A 26137-nucleotide genomic window follows, 5' to 3' on the forward strand; every position below is an offset into this window, starting at 1 on the left:
GCTTAGTGTTGCTGAATAAATTATCCAACACGTGAGGGATTTTGAATAATTAAGACAAATAGAAGAGCGAAATGATAAATTAAACACAAAATTATGTCCACTATTAATCTAGCGAGGCAACAGTGCCCTGTTATATAACCAATATTTAGAACGAATTTGTGCCATCCAGCAGAGTTCTTTCTCTGTACTTGTTCATCTGTGGCACCAATATAATAAAAATTTGGAATGAAATTCGTCTTATACTGCAAATTTTCTTGGTTCATTAACAAATATTTCCATATTTGGTTAAAAACAATGAAATTTCAGCTAATTAGTTGCTGCACATGTTAAGCATAGTAAGTATGTTTGTAAGAGTGACAATATTGTTGGAGAGGTTCAATCTCAAGATTTTTAGAAAGTAAGAAGATATGGATTAGTATATGCATGTTACATAAAAAAAAATTATAGTGTGGTTAAAGGGAATGGCTAGATGATTTGATTGGGATTATCGTAGCAAGCAAGTAATTTTCTAGTGTTTTTCGATTTTTTGGTGAAGTTTCTTAAACAAGAAGTTATTAACTCATTTAGCAACACTAGGATTGAACTAATTATGATGCAGTGATGGTCAGATTGATGATGTAGAGAGGTTAATGGAGATAATAAAATAAGCAGCAAAGGAAGGTGCAATGGTAGTCTACACGTTAGCTGATCCTTCAATGGCTGAATCTGCTAAACTAGCCTGTAAGTTATTGAGGCATCCCAGCAACTGATGTAAGAGGCCCAATAACAGAAGCTATTGCTTCTCATCTTGATGTCTTGCCTTCTGGTCTTCCTCGTGGAGCTCCTGGCAGGAATTTTACTCTTTAAGAGGATTATTTTCAACGAATAGAAGCCATTAAATTCACTATTAAACATGGTGATGTGGTATTACCTCAGAACTTGAACAAGGATGTCATTGTTCTTGCTGGAGTTCCTCGTACTGGGAAGACGCCATTGTCGATATATTTGCCACAGGAAGGATATGAAGTGGCAAATGTGCGTATTGTAAAGGATGTAGAATTGCCGAAAAGCCTTTTTGAAGTTGACCCAGAAAAAGATAATATCAATGCTATAGTGTTAACGACGATAAGGAAAGCGAGGCAAAGAGTCTAGGTTTCAGTGGGAAGTGAGGAGTAACTATTCAGAGATGGATTATTTCAGAGAGGAGTTGAAATTTGCTCCCATGATCTTCGCACAGAATCCTGTTTGGTCAGTAAGTGGTAATTTGTTTCAATTTTCAAATGTTCAACTCATTTGAAGCTTTAAAGATATGCTAGTGATTGATTCTTGATGGTGCTTTTTACTTGTTTGCGATTGCAGAAGTGACAGGAAAGCAATTGAAGAAACATCAGCAGTTATATTGAGGATATATCATGATCGGCAACACAAATGTTCAACGCCACGAATCACCAAGCGCTGTTAATCGAAAACATAGCCAGCCATACATGTCCGACGACTGGCCTGAAAAGTATTTGGGTCTCGCGATCACTGCTAAATCCATGGGTTATTGTATGTCAAATATTTATATTAAAACGGTATCATTTTATTTTTATTTATTTTTGTTAAAAAAGTTAATGTTGTTGACACCCAGGTTTAGCTAAGTGAACTAATCACTAAAAAATCTAGTCAAGTTAATTGAATTTTACCAAATCAATATCTAATCCAGTTCAACTAAAAACCTAAACTGAGTCAAGCTTCGACTCCTGAGTTTTTTAAGTTAACTTGTCGATCCAGATTTAACAACTATGACTGCAAATTAAAATTAGTAAATATATACAGATATGGGAATGCAGTGAATGCAGCAAAGAGGTATCCCTCTTCTGTCTTTGTGATTACCGAAAGTTTTCGGTTTTCACCGTAAAAACCATACTAAATATAGATCAGTAGAACTGCCACATATTTTCTTCTGCTGAAGCCAATGTCACTTTTGTATCAATTGTACAAATGAAAGTGTACTGAGAAAATGGTAATCTTTTGTCAATCTTGAAATCTAGACATCTCTATTCTAGTGTATGATTTGAAAATTATCTGGAGAAAAACAGCTTTAATTAAGAGAAAGTGGTGATCTTTTGTCATCCTTTAGTGTCATGAATGTTCATGACAAGAGATTTATTTTTTTTTTTTTTCCCATGTGATCTCTGCTGTTCTGCAACTGGCCAGACATCATGTGTTTTGTTGTCTGCATCAGACTCATACTTGTAAAATATTATATTACCTTTTCCCCTTCACTTATCCAGATACAATAATCATTTAGGAGATTCTTCAATGATATTGGTGACAACCATTTGAGATTTCCCTTGTTATTTGTCTTAACACCTTTCTCTTCGCTCTTTTATTCTTAAATTTTGAGTGAGTATTCAGATTATTCAATGTTAGGTATTGGTGTTAATGTTCATTTTTAGGCCTCTCTTTTTTTTTTTTTTTTTTTTTTTTTTGCTGAGCTACTCCATGACTGCACATAGGGGGTAAAAGGTGAAAAGCTTCAGGTGCACATGCTTCTGCGCACAGAAATTATCTTATTGCCTTTAATCTTACGGATGAGTGCTGTCTTGATCTTGTTTCACTCACATGAAAGCCATGTACAACAAAATGGCAATCCAAGTGGGATTGCCAAAAGAGCAAACAGAATGAAAGCATGGGGAGCCAAAATAAAGGTTGAAAGACATCGAAAGTAACTATATGATCCTCCATTAGGCTGTGTAGGGTTGCACAAGAGACCACATAATGTAACACATCATGTTTCTCTTCCATACTTCTTTAAAGAAGATTCCTCCTCCATGTCATACCACTATATGCTCTCGTCTGCATCTGTAAGATTTTAGTGAGGCCCTGAAAAAAGTTGAGCAGTGCTGAATATAGAATCCGTGGTTTTGGAAAGTTGTTGATTAGTGTTTTCCATCACCTTATCTTCTCTATTATATGGCAAAGCTTCATTGAAAAGAAGCCTATTCTTGCAAAAAGGATGCTCATCATCAACTAATTACATTCATCTCTGATTCAGTGTATACACTAATTATTTCCCTTCTATGAGAACGTGGTGCATAATGTTGCTGGTTTCAATCAAGGGAATTATCAATTGCATTGAGCTTCCCAATTGAAAGAGTGAGGTATATCAGCAACATTGTTCCCATACTTGACCTGTTGAGATGAAAATACATTTAGCACATCAAGTGTGCTAAAATAAATTGTCTGTAGACAAGCATAATGACAAATGTTTGATCTTTTGGAGCTTTTTTAATGGTTGGTAACTTACAGTGTGGCAAAGAAGAAAAGAACCCTTTTGGGATCAAGGACCCATGAAGGTGAAGAACGCTTGAAACTATTTCTCCTAATGCATCTACTTTCTGGAGTGGCATTCATGTTGCCGGTCGTGATTGTAATTTGATGATGAAGTTGTGGGCTACTGGAATGATCTGCCGTCCCTACCGTTACCACCGCTGCCTTTTCTGGCGTGCTAGGCCCTATTAAAGCAGTTACAGATTAGTAAATATCATGTCTATATACATGTAAAACATTTGATGTTTTGGTATGTAGCATTTTCATCAACTTTCCAAAAATAAGTGCACATGCCTTAAACAATGGACAACCAAAAAAATGGATGATGCTCTGTAATCTGTACTCCATGTTAAATTAGTTAAACCCACCATTGTTTCAAGTCGGTTGTTGAACACTCCATGGTTGACAAAATTGTTTGGTAACATTTCACTTTCACTAATCGTAACTATTGGCCCCATTAACAGTAGTAGAACGGGTTTGTTCTGAGCAAATACTCTTTTGCTTATCTAGGACACCTTACCTTCAACAGTTAAACCTCAGTTTCTCGTACTCTCTCTATTACACTCACCTTGGCAACATGTTGACGAAGGCAAGGAAAAGGGCTAGCTAGAACAAATATCAGTAGTGCACATCAAGCTGCCCTCTCATAGATGGAATTTACCCTCCCAAAATTGGAGCTATTAGAGATTAGTGAAAACTTTTTACAAAATAACACCAAGCATGTTAATCTTGATTTGTTATTTCTGATGTTTGCTTGTGAATTGCATAAACTAAATGTACAGGAGGGTAAAAACAAAACTAACGATAGAGAATTTGGAAAACTACTAAGTCCCTATAAAATTGACTTGTCTAAATATTTCTAGAATACTTATTTTGAATGAGTCTTCTATCGTTGAAGCAAAGTGACAACATGATAGTATTATAATGATAACAGAAGCAAAATCGACATGACGTGACCACAAAACTAAATTCAGTGTCTCTAATGCAAAAATGATACCTCTAGGTGAAGCTGAAGCAACAATAGCATCTCTATCACTAACAGAAAGATGAGAAAGATTAGAATTTATCTTCTTCTCGCCGCCTCCGCCCCCCCGCGGTGACCCTTTTCTGGAATGGCTCCTCTGCAACTTTTTTCATTCAAAACAAAATCATTAAAAAGGCAACCAAATTATTCAAACAAAATAGATCAAATTACTAATCTTCCATTGGAATCAATAAAGCATATAGATAATGATGATTTGACAAAAAAGACAATGGATGGCGATGGCATGCGTGTTGCTGAATCAACTACAAGAAAAATTATCCACAAGTAGACAAAAGGAGGGAAAAGAGAGAAGAATAAAGGAAAAGTGAAAGAAAAGGTAGAAGAAACTCACTGTGATCCTTGAATTTGTATTGCTATCTTTATTTATGCCGTGAGAGAATCTTTCCATGTCAATAACAAAGCTATCTGATTTCTCCTTTGTGCATTGAAATCCATTTATATGATCTAAGACTGAGATTTTTTGTGCTTCCATGTGCTCTTCTAATGCGAACCCACCACCCCCACCAGCTTCACTTGATGAATCCATATCCTAATCCAAAATCAAGAACCCAAAAATTGGAAAGGAAAAATATAAGTTATTCAGTTGAAGAAAAAGACAACATGTATGAACAAGACAAACAAGTAAAACCATAAAATAAACAATAAAAAAAGACAGACTCAAAAACCAATAAACACTTGCAAATTTTGAAATTTACAAGGGATTATTATGGAGAGAAACCCATGTAGAAAAAAAAAAGAGCTTACCAACTTTGGATTATCCGCCATTTCCGTCACTTTCTTGGGAAAAAAAATATAGATAGAAAAGAAAATAAAGCAGAGTGTTTTATATATAGTAGTGTCACAAATTGCGTATCCAATGGATCAATAATCACTACCCACCATCTGATTAAGAGAAAATAAAGAGACACCCTTGTGCAAGTCAAAACTTAGAAAAACATTATTTCAAATACAATAAAAAAATCAAAAATAGAAAATTTTAAGACAAACTAAGGTAACAACTACAAATACCTGTTCTTTTTTTATTTATTATTTTTTTCAACTACTATATAGTTGATTAAGAAAAAATGAACGCACAAACCTTAGCTAGCCCAGATAGACTTTCTTAGTCAAGAGTAGGTATTGCATCTCCTTCAACAAAACCCTGTTGGAATTCAGTATGGAAAGGGGAGATAGATGCATGTATGCACAGTTTCAGTCTTTGTAGTTAAACTGACCTTTAACTACTGTGTTTTTTCTTATATTAAGAGAGAGAGAGAGAGAGAGAGAGAGAGAGAGAGAGAGTATCTTTCCTTCTCTCTTCTTTCTTGGAAGAGGAAGATTGAGAGGAATTCTGTTCAGAACAGAGCAGGGGAGGAACAGAGGAGAAGGAGCAATATGGTCATGTGCTGGTGTTTGTAAAGAAAGAAATGAGAAAAGCAGGGGAGTTGTAAATGGGGAGGGTTTTTTTTCTTTGGTATTTATACTAGAAATTTTTTAAAAGTGATGTTGTTGTTTGTATTTTAGTCATTGTTGTTAATTTTTAAATTAGGTGAGTAGGTTATTAAAGAATATATAAAGACATCAGAAAATTTAAATCTTTTGGGTAGAGGATTTGCTTTTCCTATTATTCTCTAGGTTGAATTCTAGAATATAATTCGGTAACACAAGCATCTAGAGTTTAAGGTTGTAATTTCAATAATTTTTTAAATGATATAGGTTTGAGTTCTATTAATTTTAATTTATATGATTATTATATAATAAAAGAGGGTTACCTTTGTATTGTGTACAATCCAGCAAGCCTGTATATATATATATATATATATATATATATATATATATATATATATATATATATATATTAGACTAATTTAATATGGTCGATTTTTCTTTTTGGATATGACTTGATTAATTAATAAATAAAGAAGTTCGGAGACCAAATAATTTTGGAACAAGGAATAACACATAGAAGGTGTCTTGTACGCATAATTTTGTCTTTGAGTTTTCTACTAATAATTTTCTTTTAAGAAAATTTGGATCCATGTTGGAAGATAATATTTTAAATACTTGAATTTAAAGACAATTGTGAACATTGAATATATAAACTTTATCTTAAATAACTGATCTTTATTTATATAATTATTATTGAATTAAATAACTCTTTGTTCCCCTCTTTCTTAAGAAAAGAGAGAGAGATTTTCTCTTCCATACAAGATGAGTAATATTAATCTTTTTCAATATTATGGGCAAATACATTTATTAAAAGATCTCCTTCATTAAATGAATTGAGATCTCATAATCTAGAGATTTTTATTAAGATTAACACATTATTTTATGAGATGAAAAATTATCTTTCTGTTATAAAATCATATATTATATATGAGATATCTAGATATCTTTCTACATCTTTTTATTATTTTATTTATTTATCATCATCAAATTCATTTGAATAACTACAAGTTCATTTAAATCTACATCTTCTTATGACTTTTAAGCTTATAAGTATTTATATACATATACCTAAAAATTAGAGTATTGTTGAGAGAACATTATATATATATATATATATATATATATATATATATATATATATAAACTACAAATCCATATGAAATAAAAGTGCTCTCTTTATCCCTATAATCTTCATTGTTCTTATATATTATATCTACTCTTTATTAATTATATTGTTTTATTATTATATGCTTCTTAATATATAGTTTCACAATAAGTTATCAGCATGAATTGCTCCTCATTTTCATCTTGAAGAAGACAATCATATTTGATAAGAAGTAGAAGCATGAATTTCTCCTTGCTTTCATCTTAAAGTAGATAATCATATTTGGTTTGTTGATAAGTAGAAGGTATGTATTTTTATTGTTGTTGTATGTTCTACATTCTATTTTGAGACTAAGTATATAGGATGGAGACCTGTGACAAAATCTTAAAATTATTTTCAGGTGTAGCAACGCCACATACTGATCTTCGTTTTATATTTATATTTTTATAAATATTTTTCTGTGTTTTAAGATTTTTTTTTATATTCCAAGATATATATATATATATATATATATATATATATCCAAATTTCTAACAATATTGATATTTTTTTATGAAGTAACAATGAGAAACCTTGCCAAACTTAAGTTCGTGACACTTGATAAATATTACGGGTAAGAATTATTTGTCATGGATCCTTGATACCAAAATTCACCTAGATGTGATGGGTCTTGAAGACACCATTAAAGATGATAATGAAGCATCTAGTCAAAACAAGGCAAAAGCCATGATTCACCATTAAAGATGATAATGAAGCATCTAGTCAAAACAAGGCAAAAGTCATGATTTTCACCTGGATGTGATGGGTCTTGAAGACACCATTAAAGATGATAATGAAACATCTAGTCAAAACAAGGCAAAAGCCATGATTTTCATACACTGTCATCTCCATAAAGAGTTGAAGATAGAGTATCTCACAATCAAGATCTCCTTGTTCTTTGGCAAAATTTAAAAGAAAGATATGACTATCAAAAGATAGTTATTCTCCCAAAAGCTTGGTATAATTGGATACATTTAAGATTGCAGGATTTTAAATCTGTAAGTGAATATAATTTGGCAATGTTTAATATAAGTTCTAAATTGAAATTATATGGAGACAATATCAGTGATGATGATATGTTAGAAAAAAAACATTCTCCACTTTTCATGCCTTGAATATACTCTTGTAACAGCAATATAGAGAACGAGGTTTTAAGAAATATTCTAAATTAATTTCATGTCTCCTTGTGGTAGAATAAATTTATGAGCTTTTAATGAAAAATCATGAATCACGACCAACTAGTTCAGCTCCATTCCCTGAAGTGAATGTTATGAGATATAATAATAATTATGGTCATGGTCATAATAGAGGCCAGGGACATGGCCATCGGAGAAGACAATTTAATTACCGCAACTATAATGGTTGTAATTCATCAAATTTTTACAAACCCTCACAGAATGAGGAGAAACAAGAAAAGGGGAATAATATACATAATGGAGATACCAAGAAGGTAGAAAATGCTTGTTATCAATGTGAAATGAAAGGAAATTGGTCTCGTACCTGTCGTACAACCAAACATCTTATTGATTTATATCAGTCCTTATTGAAAGGAAAGATGAAGAACATATAAATAAATTTTTCTCACCCACATCAAGGTAATGATGATATTTATTCTTTAGATCTGACACACCTTAACATTGCAGATTTTTTTGAGCAAACTAATAAGAAAGTTGATATTTCTTGTAATGATAATAATTAGTTCATATAACAATGTCAGAATTTAAAATTATATTTATCTTTTCAGTGTGTTTCTTATGCTAGTATATTTCAGTGTAGTGTGTTATAATAATTATGTCTTATTATGAACTTATTATATATTTATTCTTTTTCATGAAGAAAATATGGATTCATGTCATGTTGTAAATAAACTCAATATCAATGGTGGAGATATATGCTTAGCATATAGTGTAAGGACACATACCATTCTCAGGCATAAGAAATACTTTTCAAATATAAGAATGATGAAAACAAAAGTGAATACAATATCAAGTTCAACAGACTTGATTGAAAGCTCCAAAAGAGCTAATATAATGCTTCCTAATGGAATAAGATTTATTATTGATAATGCTTTGTTCTCTACTAAATCAAGGAGAAATCTACCAAGTTTCAAAGATATATGACTTAACGGGTACCATATTGAGGTTGTCAATGACAATGATATAAAATATTTTTACATTGTGTCAAATGTGTCTACTGAAAAAATTATTCATTTTATCTTTAGGTTTGTACTACACAAGTATTAGTACAATCAAAGTTAATGCAATAATGAACCAGAAGTTCAATGAACTAAATAATTTTATTATTTGGCATGAATGGTTGAGCCATCCTAGATCAATAATGGTGCAAAGAATTATTAAGAATTCATATTGTCATCCATTGAAGAACCAGAAGATTCTTCAATTCAAGGAATTCTCGTGTGCTGCTTTTTCTCAAGGCAAATTGGTCATTAGACCATCACCAGCTAAAGTTGAGACTGAATCCCCAAGATTTCAAGAACGTATTCAAGGTGATATTTGTGGGCCTATTCATCCACCATGTGTACCATTTAGATATTTTATGATTTTAGTAGATGCATCTATAAGATGGTCACGTGTGTGTTTATTATCAACTCATAACCTGGTGCTTGCGAGATTACTTGCTCAAATTATCAAATTACAAGCACAATTTCCAGATATAATCAAGATTGTTCGTCTTAACAATGCTGGCAAATTCACATCCCAAGCATTTAATTATTATTAAATGTCACTTAGAATAAACATTGAACATCTTGTTGCCCATGTTCATACTCAGAATGGTCATGCTGAATCACTTATTAAACACCTCAAGTTAATTACAAAACCACTACTCATGAGAACAAACCTTCATGTCTCTACTTGGGGGCACATTGGTTTACATACAACAACACTTATACGTATTAGGCCAACAATGTATCACAAATTTTCCCCACTACAATTGGTTTTTGGTCATGAGCCAAACATTTCTCTTCTAAGAATATTTAGTTGTGCGGTATATATTTCAATAAATTCATTAAACATTCAATTTTGAATTTTCCTCTTCAAATTGAATTTTCTTTGCCAATAGGGTCTTAATCGGTCAAAAATACACTGTCAAATTCTCTAATATTGTATGTTTTAATCTTCCCAAACCAATCTTCGACAATTTCCTAAATGTTCTGGTATATTCTTCTCACTGATATATTTTTTTTATTTTTTTCCAATACATATTTTTTTCTATTTTCTCTTTTTGTTTTCTATTTTTGTTTATGTGGGACCTTAAAATGGGTAACAACAATTATTATATGATTTAATAAAAATTGATTCTAATAAACAAAGTTATTCAACATAGCCATTTTGAGGTTTTTGGTTTATCTCTCAATTTATCTCTCAAATTTTCAATCTAGTCTTTATTTATCATCAACAATTCTTTTTATATTATCACATATGATTCTTGATTTATTTAATTAAATTATTGCATAGGTATTTTAGTTTGCGATTATAATTATTTTCTTTCATACCAGAAAAAAATGTTGTAATCATATGAACATTCCTTTTTTTACGTTGAAAACAATTTATCTGACCCGTGGTGAAGTGTAAGCCACAATTCTAGTCAAAACTAAAAGTTATGTCATATTTATTAATAGAATCAAGTTGTAAGTTATAGAATACCACTAGTTACAATTTGAGTACCATAAATTTTCTCCTGGTAAAAATCTCCTTATGTTAACATTATTTTTTCACTATTAACAATTAGAGTTTTTTTTAATTAACTTTTATATACATCAATGTACATATTATTATATATTTATTCGATCAACATGAATTAAATCCATAATTCTACTCTATATTAAAAGAAGTGGGGTGCAACTTTCCTACTTCAATATTCATATGAACAGTAAAGCAAGTGCCTTTTTTTTCTTTTTTATTTCAATTTTTTTCTCAATTTCATCATCATATTTATTTAATGGTTGTTTAGGTTGTCAACTAAGTCATGTTAGACTAATTTCACATGATTTAATTTTAAACCATGGCTAGATAAAGAGTCGAGTCGATAGGTTTTTTTTGTCAATTTCATCTTTTTTATCTTAATTTCATCCTTAGACTTTTTTTAGTAGTCAGAAATATTGCTTTTAGATCGACCAAGTCATCTAGGTTATGTTAAGGCAAATATTACATAATTTAGTTTTAAAGTCGGGTTAAGCAAGAAGTTTGATCAGGAGGTTTTTTTATCAATCTCATCCTCATATTTTTTTTACTGGTCGAGTAGGTTGTCTTTAGATTTGTCAAGTTAATTGGATCATGTCGAGACAACTCTCACTTGGCTTAATTTTAAACTTGGGTTGGGAAAGGATTCGGGTCAGGAGGTGTTAAAGTTGACCTACTAAGTTATGTTTAATAACAATGCCAAATAATTTTCTATGACCTAGATATTTTTTGTTGTTTTTTTATCTAACCTGCATGGTAGTGCAGACATGTAAACTAATATTTTTTTAACTAGATAAATAGCCCACACAACACCACGAGTTGACCCAATTTTTTTCTATCATAAAAAATGATGTTAAAGTGACTCCAGCATTTCCAAAGAAGCAAAAAAACTAAAAAGCAAAAAAATCAAGACTCAGGTCATTAACTTGAATGGGTTTAATAAACTCGTATAATTTTGATAATATGAATAAAAAAAACAATAACAATAAAGAAACCGACAAAAAAAAATTAGGGAAGAAAAAAAGGTGAAAAAAAGTTACCTGAGCCTATTGGGGTCAGCATGTCTAATTTGTGAGTTGGTCGTGATACTGGGGTAACCCCATCAAAAGCAAATTGAATAAACTAATGAAGTTCAATTATCAAACAATCCAATGTTGAAAGAAAAAAATATATAAAAAAACAATGGCAAAACAGAGTTAAGTCAACCGGGGATAACCCGCTGACCCTACAACAATAGGCATAGGATTGAGATAATATCATAGAAAGGAAAGTGAAAACAAAAAAGAGCGGAGACCAATTCCTAATAAATCAAATGTTGAAGTATGATATTAAAAAAATTAAATTTAATAAAGAACCTAAAAAAATGAAATCAATTTGTGTTAATATTTGAAACATATGACCTTGGTTATGAGACTAAGACTAATCCTGTAGAAGGAAAAACCTAATAAATAATGAAGTAAAATTCTCAATCATAAAATATTAAATGATGAAATTGGAAAAAAAATGCAAGAAAAAACGATCTAAAACAAAATAAAAGGTAAAAAAAAAAGAAAAGAGACTAAATCTGACATAAAAATGAATCAAAATCAAATATTAAGGGATGAAATTGAAAACAAAATTCAATTAGAAAAAGTATTAAAAAAGGAAATAAATAATAGTTAAAATAATATGGACCAAATTTTATATAAAAATTAAATGAATTCATATGATGAGGGAGGGAATTGAAGAAAAAAGATCTATAAAAAATAAAAAAATAAAAATAAAATAAATAACAATAAAAAAATAAAAAACAAATGAAAGAAATATCTTGTATTTTACCGCTGAGAAGAGAGAGAAAAGAGAAAGGAGAATAAGAAAGTCAATCAAAACCACACCGTCAATCTGCCTCCAACACGCGTCCCACCACCAATAAAATCTTGGTGTGCCACTCCTAACACCCCAATGAAAAGTGGTGTTTAACTGCCATATGAGCCAACATATGTTGCCTGAAAGACGCATACTCCTTACACTTGTTGGCATCTGAGGTGAACGCACTAGCTAATTTCAAAGATAGTTAAGTAATTATAAAATGAAAAGTCAAAAACATCCTTGCCTCAGCTAAATTTTTTATTCATTTAAAGGGAATATTAGTAATTTTATTACGTAACAAAAATATAAAAAGATCAATTAACCTTATTTAATATACGATGATGCCAATTGAATTCCATACTCCTTTTTATTTAGAACGCAAAATAAAAACGTTGTTAAACTGTAGCAATCCGAATATTTGTCCACAGCATATTACTTACAACTCTTAGTTTTTTTTTTTTTTTTGTAATAATATCTCATCCACAAGAAAACTCAACTTTTTATTCATTACTTTTATTTTTGTAATAATATCTCATCCACAAGAAAACTAAACTTTTTATTCATCATTATTATTTTTTTGTTTAAAGAAGTCAAATATTTTCTCAAATCAATCATGTTACATCTAAAATATCAACACAGACTGCAACAGCTGTTGGAACCATGACATTGACTATCTTAAAATTCATGTATTATATTATTATTATTTTGAACAACCATGTATAAGCGCCAGTGGTGGTCCAATAATTTCATACTATAAGATGCAAATAATTAAAAATTCTTTGCTACAACATCAACGCTTGCGTGCTAAACCTGAATGCTAGGATAGTACATCAGGCAAGCGTGACCAAACAGCAATCTTGGCGGCGAAAATGACCATCGCATTATCGACAATTTCAGGTTCATGAGCTTTCAAAGCAGAACTCCATTAAGCATTAAGTGCATCCTTTTACAATTTATTACAATTATACATTTATATTACTATTTAATTAATTAAGTCAATGCAATTGATCAATCTTTGATGGAAATTAACCAATCATGTTAATGTAAATTCCTTCGCGGTGAAGAACAAAGGACACCAATGTCATGACATTGATGATGTGGGTTGAGTTCTATGGACTCCCCCGTTATTCATCTCTTGGGCGTGGGGCTATTCCGCTCATGTTGAATCCATCCGGAGGAGGTTCTGAATGGTGATGGTCAGAGATAAATCCAAACTTGATAAAATAAGAATCAAAGCATTTTTTTTCTTTTTAGGGGGATATCATAAAAATGCCATAATTGTTTTTAATTATAAATTTACGAGGGATTTTATAAATTTTTCAAAGGAGAGATAGAACCACGCCTAAGTAAATTCATCCCCGATAGTTATGCACTAGCCGGGTCAAAACATGGATATACATACCCACCACCACATCATATAAAAACAAATTACAAATTTTAAGAGGTATAACTCAACGAGTCAGGTTTTAGATTTGCAACCTAGAATTCACCCATTCGAGTTTTATAAATCTTAGAGTCACTAGAAACTTATATGATCGTTAACTTCAGGGCCCGTAGGATTAATCGAGGTACGCGCAAGTTGGCCCGAACATCCATGTTAATAAAGAAAAACAAATTACAAATTCTATTTTCTCTTTAAAAAATAGGTAAAGGTCAAAATAAATTTATTCCGTATGAGCATTTACATTTGATCAGTAAGTAAGAAGTATTTACAGGGGCAGCACATGTCCTGATCGGCAATCCATTATTTTATTTAGGGTAGTCAGAACATTTTATAATAAGGTTACACCTCCACCTCCAATTTTGACACCAATATTGTATTCGATTGCATTAAAAAAACTTATTGGAAGATAGAAAGAATTAAAAAAAAAAAAAACATATAGGAAAGTTCTTGCTTTTGGAATTGCAGACTCCACTAGCTAGCAATTAGAAGCTGCAATGCTATTTGTTTATATGGACGGCAATTAATATATTTAAAAGTAAAGACAACAAAATAAGTAATCAAACCTTGTATGCCCATGACCCCAATCAAGATTTGGATTGTATTAATTTAAGCTTATCTAATTAATAAAATAATTTTGAGTTTTTTTTTAAAAGCTAACATTACATTATTTTTTAATAAAAAACAAACTTTTTTAAAAGTATTAAATCTCTTTAACCCAATAAGTTAACTTTTTTAGCATCTAATCTAAATTCGATCACATCGTGATTCTTTAACATCTAATTTAAATTAAAATTGTGTTTGTGATTGTGATGCTAGGTGTTTTTCAAAATGATTTTTACTTAAAAATATATTAAAATAATATTTTATATATATTTTTTATTTTTAAAATAAATATATCAAAACAATAAAAAAAATTCAAATAATATTAATTTAAAATCAAAAAATTTTAAAATACAGTACAAGGCAAGTGCCTTAATACTGTTGGGACGGCGGGATATGATAACTGTGAAGAAAACAACAGTTTTTTGAACGAGTGGCTTGTTAACACTGGACAAAGCAGCTGCGGCGCTTGTCAAGGAAGCATCCTAGCAATATTCGTTTTTTTAACCAAATTCTTCCATTTACAAGGTATGGGCCCGCACTATTTTACAGGGCTAGATTAGTTTTTGTTTTTTTATAAAAATATGGTGTTCAGTTGTTACTATAAAATTTGGGTAACACAATGAGTTAAAATGTGACCCGCCAAACCGAAGTTAAACTTAGTCAAGTCAATTTCAAAATTTGTTTTAAAGTTTTTATTTAAAATTAATGTCATTTCAAGCTTTTTTTTCTCTATGAAATAACATTGATTTAGGTCTAAAGGATTTCATTTCATTTTTTCTTTTGAAAAATCTTAAACAATGTTGTTTGAGGAGAACATGAGCTAACATATTAATTCGTGAAATTGACCGTCAACTTGCCATCTAGATTTTAGGTTGGGTCATGGACTGAACCGGTCCGGGTTGGGTCATATTAACAAGCAGTACTTGTCAAGATGTGAAACTCCAATCTCAAGCCTGCAGTTATGACCACTAATTAAGAAGCACCGTGCGGTTTTTCCCCTCTTTCTTTCCAATCCAATAATCTATTTTGATAATTATATAGTAGATGATGCAATAATAAAAGCTTAAGATCAAAAAGTTTGCTTTTTATGTGGTTTTAGATTTTATAATTGATAATATTGATGGTTACTAGAGGTTTACCTAGTCGTTAACTTCAAATCTTATAAAAATTAGTCAAAATACACGTAAACTGATCCGGACACTTTACATAAATAATAATAAAAAAATCTACCTTGACAAAGTAGCATCTGTAAACATGGCTACCAATAACCGAGGTGACCACATAGCTGAAGGTCAATTACCCCTTTGTAATTGTTCCTTCTTTCAATTTTCGGTCCCCTCTTTCTGGAAATTATCACCATTCAAAGGGAATATGCATTAAATGAAACAGAACAAAACAGTGCTACGCTAAATCAAAATGAAAGGAGGGATGATATGCAGGCACTTGAGGCCAAATCGCAATAGCACGACAGGTTGGTTCTCTAGAGTATCCCATGCATGGCTGTATCAGGAGGGTACTGTAGCATGCCCCTTAAAGAAAGAAACGAAAAACCTCCATCACAGCTAGCTTAAGTAATCCAGACATACTGTCAATCAAATCAATGCCCGCCCATCTCTCGTTTCCCATCATGAGATTATCTATCTAGCAAGGGGAAATTTCCAATATTGATATGTACAAATCTATTAATTATAAATTAATTATTACCTTGAGACCTCTCTAAAATAAACAATATATATATATATATATATATATATATATATATATATATATATATATATATATATATATATATATATATATAGGCACACACAATGGCAGTTGAAGAATTGTTCAATGCGAGTGTGAGGCCAGCAGCCTTACCATAACCGTGGGATTCTGATCAATTTAGTCTCAAAACAATTTACTTTATCATTTTCGTCACTGATTCATCAAACATTTCTCAATTTAGTTCTTCCACCTAAAATCATATCGCAACTTTGTCTGAGCAAGCCAACTTCTCTTAAAAACAAGTTAATTATGTATTGCATAAAATTAGGAAAATAATATCCAATATTAACTGGAGTAGTTTTAAAAATATTTGATACTCTTGGATCCATTCGAGAAAAAAATTAGTTTAAAAACCCAATTAAATCCCTTTCTTTAGTACTTTAATTTTATCAACATAAATAACTTCCAAGATCCCAAGTAAGGTTGACATGAGAAGGAAAGGTTTACATGATAAGGTGTTTGAAAATATAATAATGATTTTATTTATTTATCAAAATAATTTATTTTTAAACATCACGAGGATGTTTGAAAATATAACAATGATTATGTTTTAAAATATTTTTTGCTCGGAAATTTATCAAAATAATTTTTTTAAAATAATTTTTTTTAATTTCAATACATAAAAATGATTTGAAAATATTAAAAAAATATTAATTTAAAATAAAAAAATAAATTTAAATTTAAATTTTTTAAATACAAAAACAATCCACTGAATATCCATTATTAACTGGAGGAGTTATGGTTAATTAGCCATGGAAAAAGTCAAAGAAAGTGGTTAATTATGAAGGCTCATAGCATATATCTGTACATCTCCCCATTTCCTGGTCTATGTTGGTTTCCGTTTTGTAGCATGATTACTTTGAACTTTTGGGTGGCTTCCTTTCGATGGAAGCTGCAGCCGTTAAGTTCACTTCAAGCCAACCATATTCATTCTTTGCTGGTGCAATTATTATTATATGTGGCCTCCTTTCAAATTGCGATTTTTTTAAAATAAAGTAGAAAGATTTTAAATATCTATTCATCGACTTTCTTATTTTAAAAAATATTAAACTTCTCTTATTATACCAAACTAATATAAATGATCTTTTCTTAAGAATATTCAAAAAAAATATTTAATATCAATAAATATAAAATTAACTAAAAAATACATCTTACCATAAACAAAATCTAAATATTTTTAAAATGGTATGTTATAACACTCGGTTAATTAACCGATTAATTCAGCAATTTATTAATTAACCGATTAATATAGAAAAAAATAATAATTTTATTTTATAGCTTTATTCTTCATTAAAAAAGGCTTGAAATGATCTCATTTCAAAGTTTTATTTTATTTTGTTTTGAAAGAATAAGAATTGGCATGTATAATGTTTGAATATTCGAAGAGTTAATAGATTTGAGTTACAGATTTAAATATAATGTTTAAATATTTGACTTTTCCACGAGGGAAAGGGCCCTCTCGATGCAGTCTACACATGTAGTGATCCTATGTGTTGCCCACATTTTGGTGGCTGCAAATCCCATCATGCCTTACCAATGATGTTGTCATCATTGCCGATAGACACAAGCTCTTCACATTCTCTTAGAGTTACTGTTAGAGCAGCCTCCCCTTGTCTTTTTTTTTCCGTGTGACGTGGTACACAAGGCACAGAAAGTCAGGAGAGGGATGCAGGTTTCATTATAGCCTCCACTCAAAAGTAAAACATAAGGTAGTTTCATATCATATTTGTTCCATCCAAATGTTGTTGTCGGTTGGACATTGGGTAGCCATTTCAATCAAGTAATTATAGCGTGCGTGGGTGTACAATATATTATTATTATTATTATTATTATTATTATTATTATTATTATACATATACCCAAAAATTGATTTTTTAATGTAGAAATTAAATTTTTCTACGATTTTTTACTTGATATTTTTATCATTTTACATTGTATATTTATCACCTTTTTTTCCTTATCTTTGTTTTTTAGCTTTTCCTTTTTTATATATATATTTTTTAAAAAAAATATTATTTTTTATTCTTTACATATTTTAAAATATTTATTACTCTACACTTTGTCTATTTATACCATTTTTTTTATTGTCATTTTTTTGTAATTTTTTTCATAATTATTTTTTCTTCATGTTTTTTTTGAAAACTTATTATACGAAGATCGAGGAAATGGTGTTTTAATATGAAAATTGCAATATTGCTCTATTTTTCTACCAAATTAAAAATTAACTTGAGATCTTATATGTCTTTAGTAATGGATATGATCTTCTTTATATTTTAATATATATAAACATCAACTTTTTAATTCATAATTGTATTTATTTGCGTTAAAAAAAACTTATTCGACCTATAATTAGGCAAGTCAAATAGACGTGTTAACATTGTTTTTTGTATTTATTAGTATAGATGATTCTCGATTTATTTAATTAGATATATGTATAGACTTTTTTATTTATAATTAAGATTTTTATTGTAAAAAAACATTTAAAAAACTTGGATAATGTATTTTTCCAAAAAAAAAAATAAAATTATCCCGGCATGGTGAAATAACTATTATCAACTACTTTTTAATTTGTACTTCCTTCCATAATCAGTTTACCAAACCGATTTATTTTGTAAGTGCAGCTACTCGTTATTTTGTCTGCTTCAGCCATTTTTTTTTAAAACTCTCAATGTAAAGCCATCATTGGGTTATTATTTTATAAGATCAAAATCTACATTTAGTAACACATTTTTAGATTTTTTATTCAGTCCATGATACAGGATTATATATTATGATTTTTTAAAAAGAATTTTAATAAAATATGAGGTTAATTTGAATTAATTCTTTTTGTTTTCTTCTATTTGTATTTTTTATTAACACGTTTACATTTATATTAACAACAATATATATATATATATATATATATATATATATATATATATATATATATAAAGTATAATCTGAACTAGGTAATTAATATTTATTCTCGTAATTAAATTAAACCCAATCCAAGACATTTTTTGATTTACATGTTTCATATCCAATTATAACTCATTAATATAAATAATATTCAAATATCAAACCCGTCTTGTTATAAACTTTGTGAAATAAAATGAAAGGTAAAACTAAACGTGAATTCTCAGTCACAAAGTCAAATTAGGGATTTCATTGTTGTGTGTTTTTCCTCTTCAATTTTTCGTAAAAGAATTCTGTAAAGTGGCAAGCTTAAAGCGAAATTCACCAAAAACAGTGAATGGGAAAGATATGACTTTTGCCTGGGAGGATCAGAAACCAACAAGAGACCTGTGCAAGCGTGCTAGCTGGGGTATGGCAGCCTATGCACCTAACCCTTTGCCATGGCGATAAAGGAACACAAATTAATGGAAGATGAAGTCAAATTATTTTTTATCCTAAGAAAGGCCAAAATGCTCACAAAGAGCTGTGGATTGTTATGTGTGACGGAAAGAAAGAAAATCTTCTTCTCCATGTAGAGGCATGAAATCTGAACCAACCGTAACTCATCCATCCAGATTTCGAATTAGAAATTAGGCCAACTGGGTAGCTAAATATCGAATCTCAATTGAATGAGCATGAGCTTGAGACAAAAACAAAAAAAACAAAATAAAAATAGGACGCAAGACGTTATCGAAGGTGACAAATTAATATTAATTTCCAACACAAGTGTTATACTTTAAGAACATATTAGATTGGAATGTTTTTCTAGCCAAAATGTCCTTATGTGAAATGTTTTTATAAATTGCTGAATTTCTTAAAAATAAAATAAAAGTATGCCCCAAATTGACGTGCAAGAAGATAATTTTTCCTTCGAAGAAAAGTTATTTTGAAAGGAAATAAGAGGTTAGAAGAAAGAAATGATGTGACACACCAATATGCAGGCTTCTATGTCAGAGATAATGCCATCTTTTTCTGTATATATTTTTTAAAATATTATTAAGTCACAAAGTGATAATGCCATCTTTTTCTCTTATAATAGTTAACCATCGAATCTTAATTAGACATATCAATATTATACTAGTTAGAAATTTAAGAAAAAATAGCACGAGAGAATACTAACTTTAATGCCGAATTAATAAAAAAAGAAAGAGAGGATTGTTTATGTTTTTCAATTCAAAACCTAAAATTTAATATAATGATTGCATCATTAATTCTTGTAAATCTAAATTTTTTTTTATTATATCGAGTTCGGATGATATCAAGTTCTCAATGAAAAAAAAAAGATTTGTACCCTTATTTTTACCGAAATCTAAACTCACATTTGCCACCTCGATATGAGTAGAGGTTAGGGTTTACTTCAAGTGTGTATAAGAGGGTTTTGTGCTTTTGCACTGTAATTTTCAAAAATATTTTGATTTAAAAATTATTAATAAATACAATAACAAATAGTACCCTCTTAATCATATTATAACTCAGAGTTCGGTTTCGAGAGGTGAAGGCGAAAACTTGATTTATAAACCTAGCTGCCACTTTGCATAATCGTACATGAGAAAAATAGCGTGAAAAACAATCACAAATCCCATTGTTATAACAATACAAGGAAAAAAAAAATGATGCACCACATATGGCATATGCTAAAAAGCAGCATCACAACAAACTTTCCAAGATCTCTTCTAGGAAGCAAAGCTGCTAGATAAATTAATGTTAACGATCATACACTGTATTCCTGTTATTGTTACTAAATCGAACAGCATATAAATTGCGCAATTGTCAATCAATTTTGAAGTTCCAGAACCTTTACAACAAGCTAGAAGCTAGTTTTTCTTCCCTCCAATGGAATTGTCCCATAATGCAAGAACCCAGCAGAGATCAGGACCATGCTTCAACATGGTATCTACAAACCTTTTTCAATCTCCTAAGCTGCAAAACAGCAGTTTCCCTTGAAAATCCAGCCTCTTCGGATATAATTTCCACCATGGCTGACATTACATCTGAGGGCATTTTGGTTGCCGAACTTGCAACAGATATGCAAGCCCCTTTCAATAGAAAATCCCAAACCGTCTGGCTCTGTTTCCTCATCTTATGCTGCACATAAACGTTTTGTAGTTGATCTCTTGAGAAGACTACATAAAACCTTCCACCCCTTGCTATGCGAAGTGGCCCACCGTTCTGTGCATGAGACAACCAAAAATCTCTGTACAAAAAGTATTCTCCTCATTTCGAAAACCAAAAAAACATCCAAGTAGGAGCAGCTGAGCCAGACACATCTTGCATGGCTCTTTCCTCTACAAATCCATGAAAAGGAACACAACCTGTCCCGGGTCCAACAAGTACAAGCAGAGCTGATGGTGATGGTGGAGGAAGGGCCGGGAACCCTTGTGAAACCATACAGGAATATATACACCTGCTCATGCAAATATATGTGGCAACACCACTACAATCAGAACTGAGCTAGCAAGGAGCATGAATATAAGATATGATTAGGAAGAAATATATGACTTTGTTAGTTTTTCCTTCAATTGAAAGGAAGAAATTTCAATTGCAAAGTTTCAACCTTCATTTCCATTAGAACCATTGCTTAGAGGAATTTGACTTCGCCAGTTGGAAAATCAGAAAACGTAACTAGCCTCACTTGATAATATAAGTTGACAGAGGCCAGAACGTCATCACGCTGAGCAACTAAAACTCCCAATCTTATCACATTATCAACCTCTATCATATATAAGCCTTCAGAAATCATTTACCAGATTCAATACAAGTAATAACAAATAATAATACATTTTCCTTTATGATACAACAGTACTTGTGATATCTATTGTCACACATGGAAGCGTTGCGTCAGGGTTGTGGAAGTCAATACCTAGTTATTTAGTTTAAAGATCGTTAAGGAACCCAAATGTTGTAGTTTTATCAAAGATTCTAGAGATAAGAGACTGTTTATGGTTAAGAAAGATATTAACATTTTTAATATACCCTATTTAAGGTAAATTGCATTGTGTGGTTTTTTTATGAGTTCCTAACCGATAGTCTATCTATAGCTTAGGATGAGAATTTATTCATGCGAATAGATCTAGTTTTTTTTTTAATTATTTATGAGCTTGTCTACCCAAATGAATTCTTATGAAAATAATCTATGTAGGTGCCCTGACAGGGTTCATCTATCCTGAAAAGCGGAAGGGTTTTCTATAACTCGTATATTGTGGTGAAAAATACTCTTAATTAAATTGATGAATATTCATAATAATTTTATGAATTTTCTAGTCAATTCCTGATGTTTAAATATCAACCTATTTATAGGTTCAATATTTATACTTAAATATTGACCATTAATTCTAATTAATTAACATTTTATGAGTTATTGAAATATTAATTAAATTCGTATGGATTCGATAAATTAGTTATTAAATGCAAAATACAAGCAAATATGTATTTTGTAGAAAATTCTAAAACACAACATATATTTTTTATATATATTTTTTAGCAAAAACATGATTTTTGTATTTTTATGAGACTTGGTCATATGCAAAAAAAAACTAAAAAAATATTTTTTTTCTTTTTTATAAGAGAGTTTTATTTTTATGATTAATTTTCTGAAATTTTTGAAGAAAAACAGATATATTGATATTAAATCAACATCTTACAGTATAAATCTACAACCCAAATATTAAAAAAAATATTTAAAAAAAATGCAAGGATCTACAAATAATTTTAAAAAAGATTAATGATTTTTTAGATTTTTTAAAAAATTATTTACGGCTTGTTTCTCTCTCAAGACATTAAAATAAAAATCAATAAAACTAAAAAGTTAGGGCTCGAGGCCCAAACTCAATGGTTTGATCTACAAACAGCCCAACAGCGTATTTATTTTTTTATTGGAGTTGGATCTAACCTCAACTGTGTGGGTTCCAATCATATTTTTTTAACACTAGCACGACTCAGTGAGTTGGATCTAACCACTTTTTTTTTAAAAAAAACACCATCAGTGACCTCTCGAAGATTGCTGGTAAGAGTCATTGCCAACAAGTAATTAATTAATTCTCCGTGTATTTTCATGCACAGGACCCTAGTGCCTTTAGTTTTATGAGGGAGGAAGGGGGAGAAGAAGTTACTATGCTTGGGGTTGATAGCTTGCTGGTGGAGGAATAATTAAGAGCTGGCGGCTGACACTGCTATTCAGAGAAGATGCACGCTGCGGTGCTGGCGACTGCGCCACTGCTGGAGCAAGCTGATGTTGCTGCGCCTGGGATGATGAAACTCTAATGCTGCTGTAACTGAGAAGAACCACCTTTGCAGTTGCTGTAGGAGGACGGTCTGTCAAGAGGTCACTGCTGGTGCAATGTTATTGCTGGTGTGGAGGAGCTGCCAGCGTGGAGAGGCTGGACGTTGTCACTGGCGTTCACGTTGCTGAGTAGCTGGAACAGGAGAAGAAGAAATGCTGGAACTGGAGGATCACGGTGGAGCCTGCGACTGGCTCTGCTGCCGTCGAGTGTGGTGGTTGTTGTTTCTGGAACTTTGAGTTTGTTGTGTAAATTAATAAAGAAGAGATTGAATTCAATGCAGCGATTTATTATTGATACTGTATCACATATTTATACAAGGCGCTTTTGCTTTACAGTAGGAAAGAAGAATTCTGCAGATCTCCTATTCTAAGTAGGAAACATAATTACAATAGGAAAACTAATATCTACGTATCTCCTATTCTAAGTAGGAGACTATGATCTTTGTTCCCTCAACACTCTCCCTCAAGTTGGAGAGTGAATATCCTGCACTCCTAACTTGCGAACCATAGGCACAAAGATTTCTTTTCCGAGAGGCTTGGTTAAGGTATCTGCTAGCTGATGTGCAGAATCCACATGTCTTGTAGTTACGGATCCATCTTGGATTTTATCTCTAATGAAATGACAATCCATTTCAATATGTCTAGTTCTTTCGTGAAAAACTGGATTAGCTGCAATGTGTAAGGCAGCTTTATTATCGCAATACAATAAAGCTGATTCTTGGTGCGAAATTCCCAAATCCCTCAATAGATGGCGAAGCCATGTCAATTCACAACAAGCTCCTATCATTGCACGGTATTCTGCTTCAGCTGAGGAGAGTGAGACTGTTTTCTGTCGCTTTGATCTCCAAGATATCAACGATGATCCAAGAAAAACACAATAACCCGTTGTGGATCTCCTAGTGAGTGGGCATCCTGCCCAATCTGAATCACAGTAAGCCCTTAACCTGAAGTCACTATTTGAAGAGAAGAATAATCCTTGGCCGGGTGCCTTTTTTAGATAACGAACAACCCGAAAAGCTGCCTCCATATGATCTTTCCGGGGTTGATGCATAAATCTACTCAAGACATGTACTGCATAAGTTATGTCTGGCCTTGAAACGGTTAAGTAAATTAATCTGTCAATCAGTCTTCTGTACCGGTTTGGTTCTTTGAGCAAGGTGCCTTTGTCTGATAATTTAACCCCTCGTTCCATAGGAGTATTGATTGGGGCAGCACCCAGCAAGCCTGCATCTGCAATGATCTCTAGTGCATACTTACGCTGGGAAATAAAAATCCCTTTCTTGGAAGCTGAAACCTCAATTCCAAGAAAATATTTCAAAATGCCAAGGTCTTTGAGACGAAAATGGTTATGTAGAAATTGTTTGGTTGTAGCAATTCTAGCCGGATCATTACCAGTGATGAGAATATCGTCAACATATATCAGAAGAGCAATAAAGGACTCACCCTGTTTGCTGGTGAACAAGGAATAATCAGCACGAGATTGTATATATCCAGCAGAGCAAATTGCTTCTGAAAACTTTGCAAACCATTGGCGAGATGCCTGTTTCAGCCCGTATAATGACTTATGAAGGTGACAAACAAGATGGTTCTCCCCCTGTCGTCGAAGACCTGGTGGTGGTGACATGTATATTTCTTCGGCTAAGTCACCGTGAAGGAAAGCATTGTGGATGTCCATTTGGTGGAGAGACTAACCAGAAGAAGCGGCCAAAGCAAGTAAGCAGCGGACAGAGATGATTTTAGCCGTGGGAGAGAAGGTATCGTGAAAGTCCACACCTTCCAGTTGTGTGAACCCCTTGGCGACCAAGCGTGCTTTGTAGCGCTCGATAGAACCATCAGAATGGTGTTTAATTTTATACACTCATCTACAACCAATTGGTGTCTTGTCAGCCGGGAGTGGTGTGAGGGACCAAGTACCACTTTCCTAAAGAGCCTGCAATTCATTATGCATGGCTTCCTGCCATGCAGGGTGAGCAACAACTTCGGAATAGGATTTGGGTTCTGTGACAGTATGGAGCTGAGCAACAAAAGATTGATTTGCAGGTGTATAGCGATGATAAGAAACAAAATTAGCCAGTGGATAACGTGTACCTTTAGTTGGACCTGGTAGTGAGGAGGCCGATTGGTGGGAGTAAATATTGGAGCAGAAATAATCGTGAAGCTTGGCTGGTGGCATAGTGTGTCTGCTGGAGCGACGAAGCAGAGTGACATCAGAGGTGGGCTGGGGAGGATGATCGGTTAGGGAAAGGTGGGGTTGTAGGGGAGGCTGATCAGGTGGTAGTGAAGGAGGAGCAGAGAAGGTGAGTAGGGATGGGTCTTGATGATCGGTAAGTGGCACACATGGGGCGAGAGTTTTAGGGCGGCGGGTGTAGGTTTGTAGAGTGGTCGTGGGTTGTGGAGATGGTGGATCGGTGACAGGTGTGGTGGGAGCTGAATTAGTGGGAATAGGGGACAATGGTGTAGGTGAAAGGGAAACTGGAGGTGGAATGGGAGGGGAAGTAAAAGAACCAAAATCAAAGGAATTTATATCATGGGATATAAGGGGAATAGGACCAGAAGGTGTGTGTGGAGGAGAGATGGTGGATTTGGGTTGGACAGAAGCATATGGAAAAATATTTTCATGAAATCGCACATCACGACTGGTGAAAATTGT

The 26137-nt window shown here is 32.0% G+C and overlaps 2 protein-coding genes and 1 pseudogene across 4 annotated transcripts; 1 reads left to right on the forward strand and 2 right to left on the reverse strand.

Moving 5' to 3' along the window:
• The first annotated feature begins 341 nt into the window (after positions 1-341).
• LOC133703617 (probable pyruvate, phosphate dikinase regulatory protein, chloroplastic) lies at positions 342-1441 on the forward strand (annotated as a pseudogene).
• A 1043-nt stretch (positions 1442-2484) lies between these two features.
• On the reverse strand, positions 2485-5769 carry LOC133703733 (uncharacterized). Of its 3 annotated transcripts, none has more exons than XM_062128361.1 (5): positions 5418-5769; positions 4671-4868; positions 4292-4421; positions 3272-3479; positions 2485-3156 (listed from the first exon to the last, which is right to left on the reverse strand). In XM_062128361.1, exons 2-5 carry the CDS (start codon positions 4863-4865, stop codon positions 3075-3077), a joined length of 615 nt encoding a protein of 204 aa, XP_061984345.1. In that variant the 5' UTR covers positions 4866-4868; positions 5418-5769; the 3' UTR covers positions 2485-3074. The 3 variants fall into 3 exon arrangements, with proteins under 3 accessions (XP_061984345.1, XP_061984344.1, XP_061984343.1); XM_062128360.1 differs by lacking the exon at positions 5418-5769 and adding an exon at positions 5084-5405 and having other exon boundaries at positions 4292-4415; XM_062128359.1 differs by lacking the exon at positions 5418-5769 and adding an exon at positions 5084-5400.
• Positions 5770-20763: 14994 nt separating this feature from the next.
• Positions 20764-22010, reverse strand: LOC133702643 (NADPH-dependent diflavin oxidoreductase 1). Its single transcript, XM_062126950.1, has one exon. It carries the CDS (start codon positions 21285-21287, stop codon positions 21078-21080), a length of 210 nt encoding a protein of 69 aa, XP_061982934.1. The 5' UTR covers positions 21288-22010; the 3' UTR covers positions 20764-21077.
• Between the last annotated feature and the right edge of the window lie 4127 nt (positions 22011-26137).

This window comes from Populus nigra, chromosome 9, assembly GCF_951802175.1.
Source record: "Populus nigra chromosome 9, ddPopNigr1.1, whole genome shotgun sequence".
NCBI classification, from domain to species: Eukaryota; Viridiplantae; Streptophyta; class Magnoliopsida; order Malpighiales; family Salicaceae; genus Populus; species Populus nigra.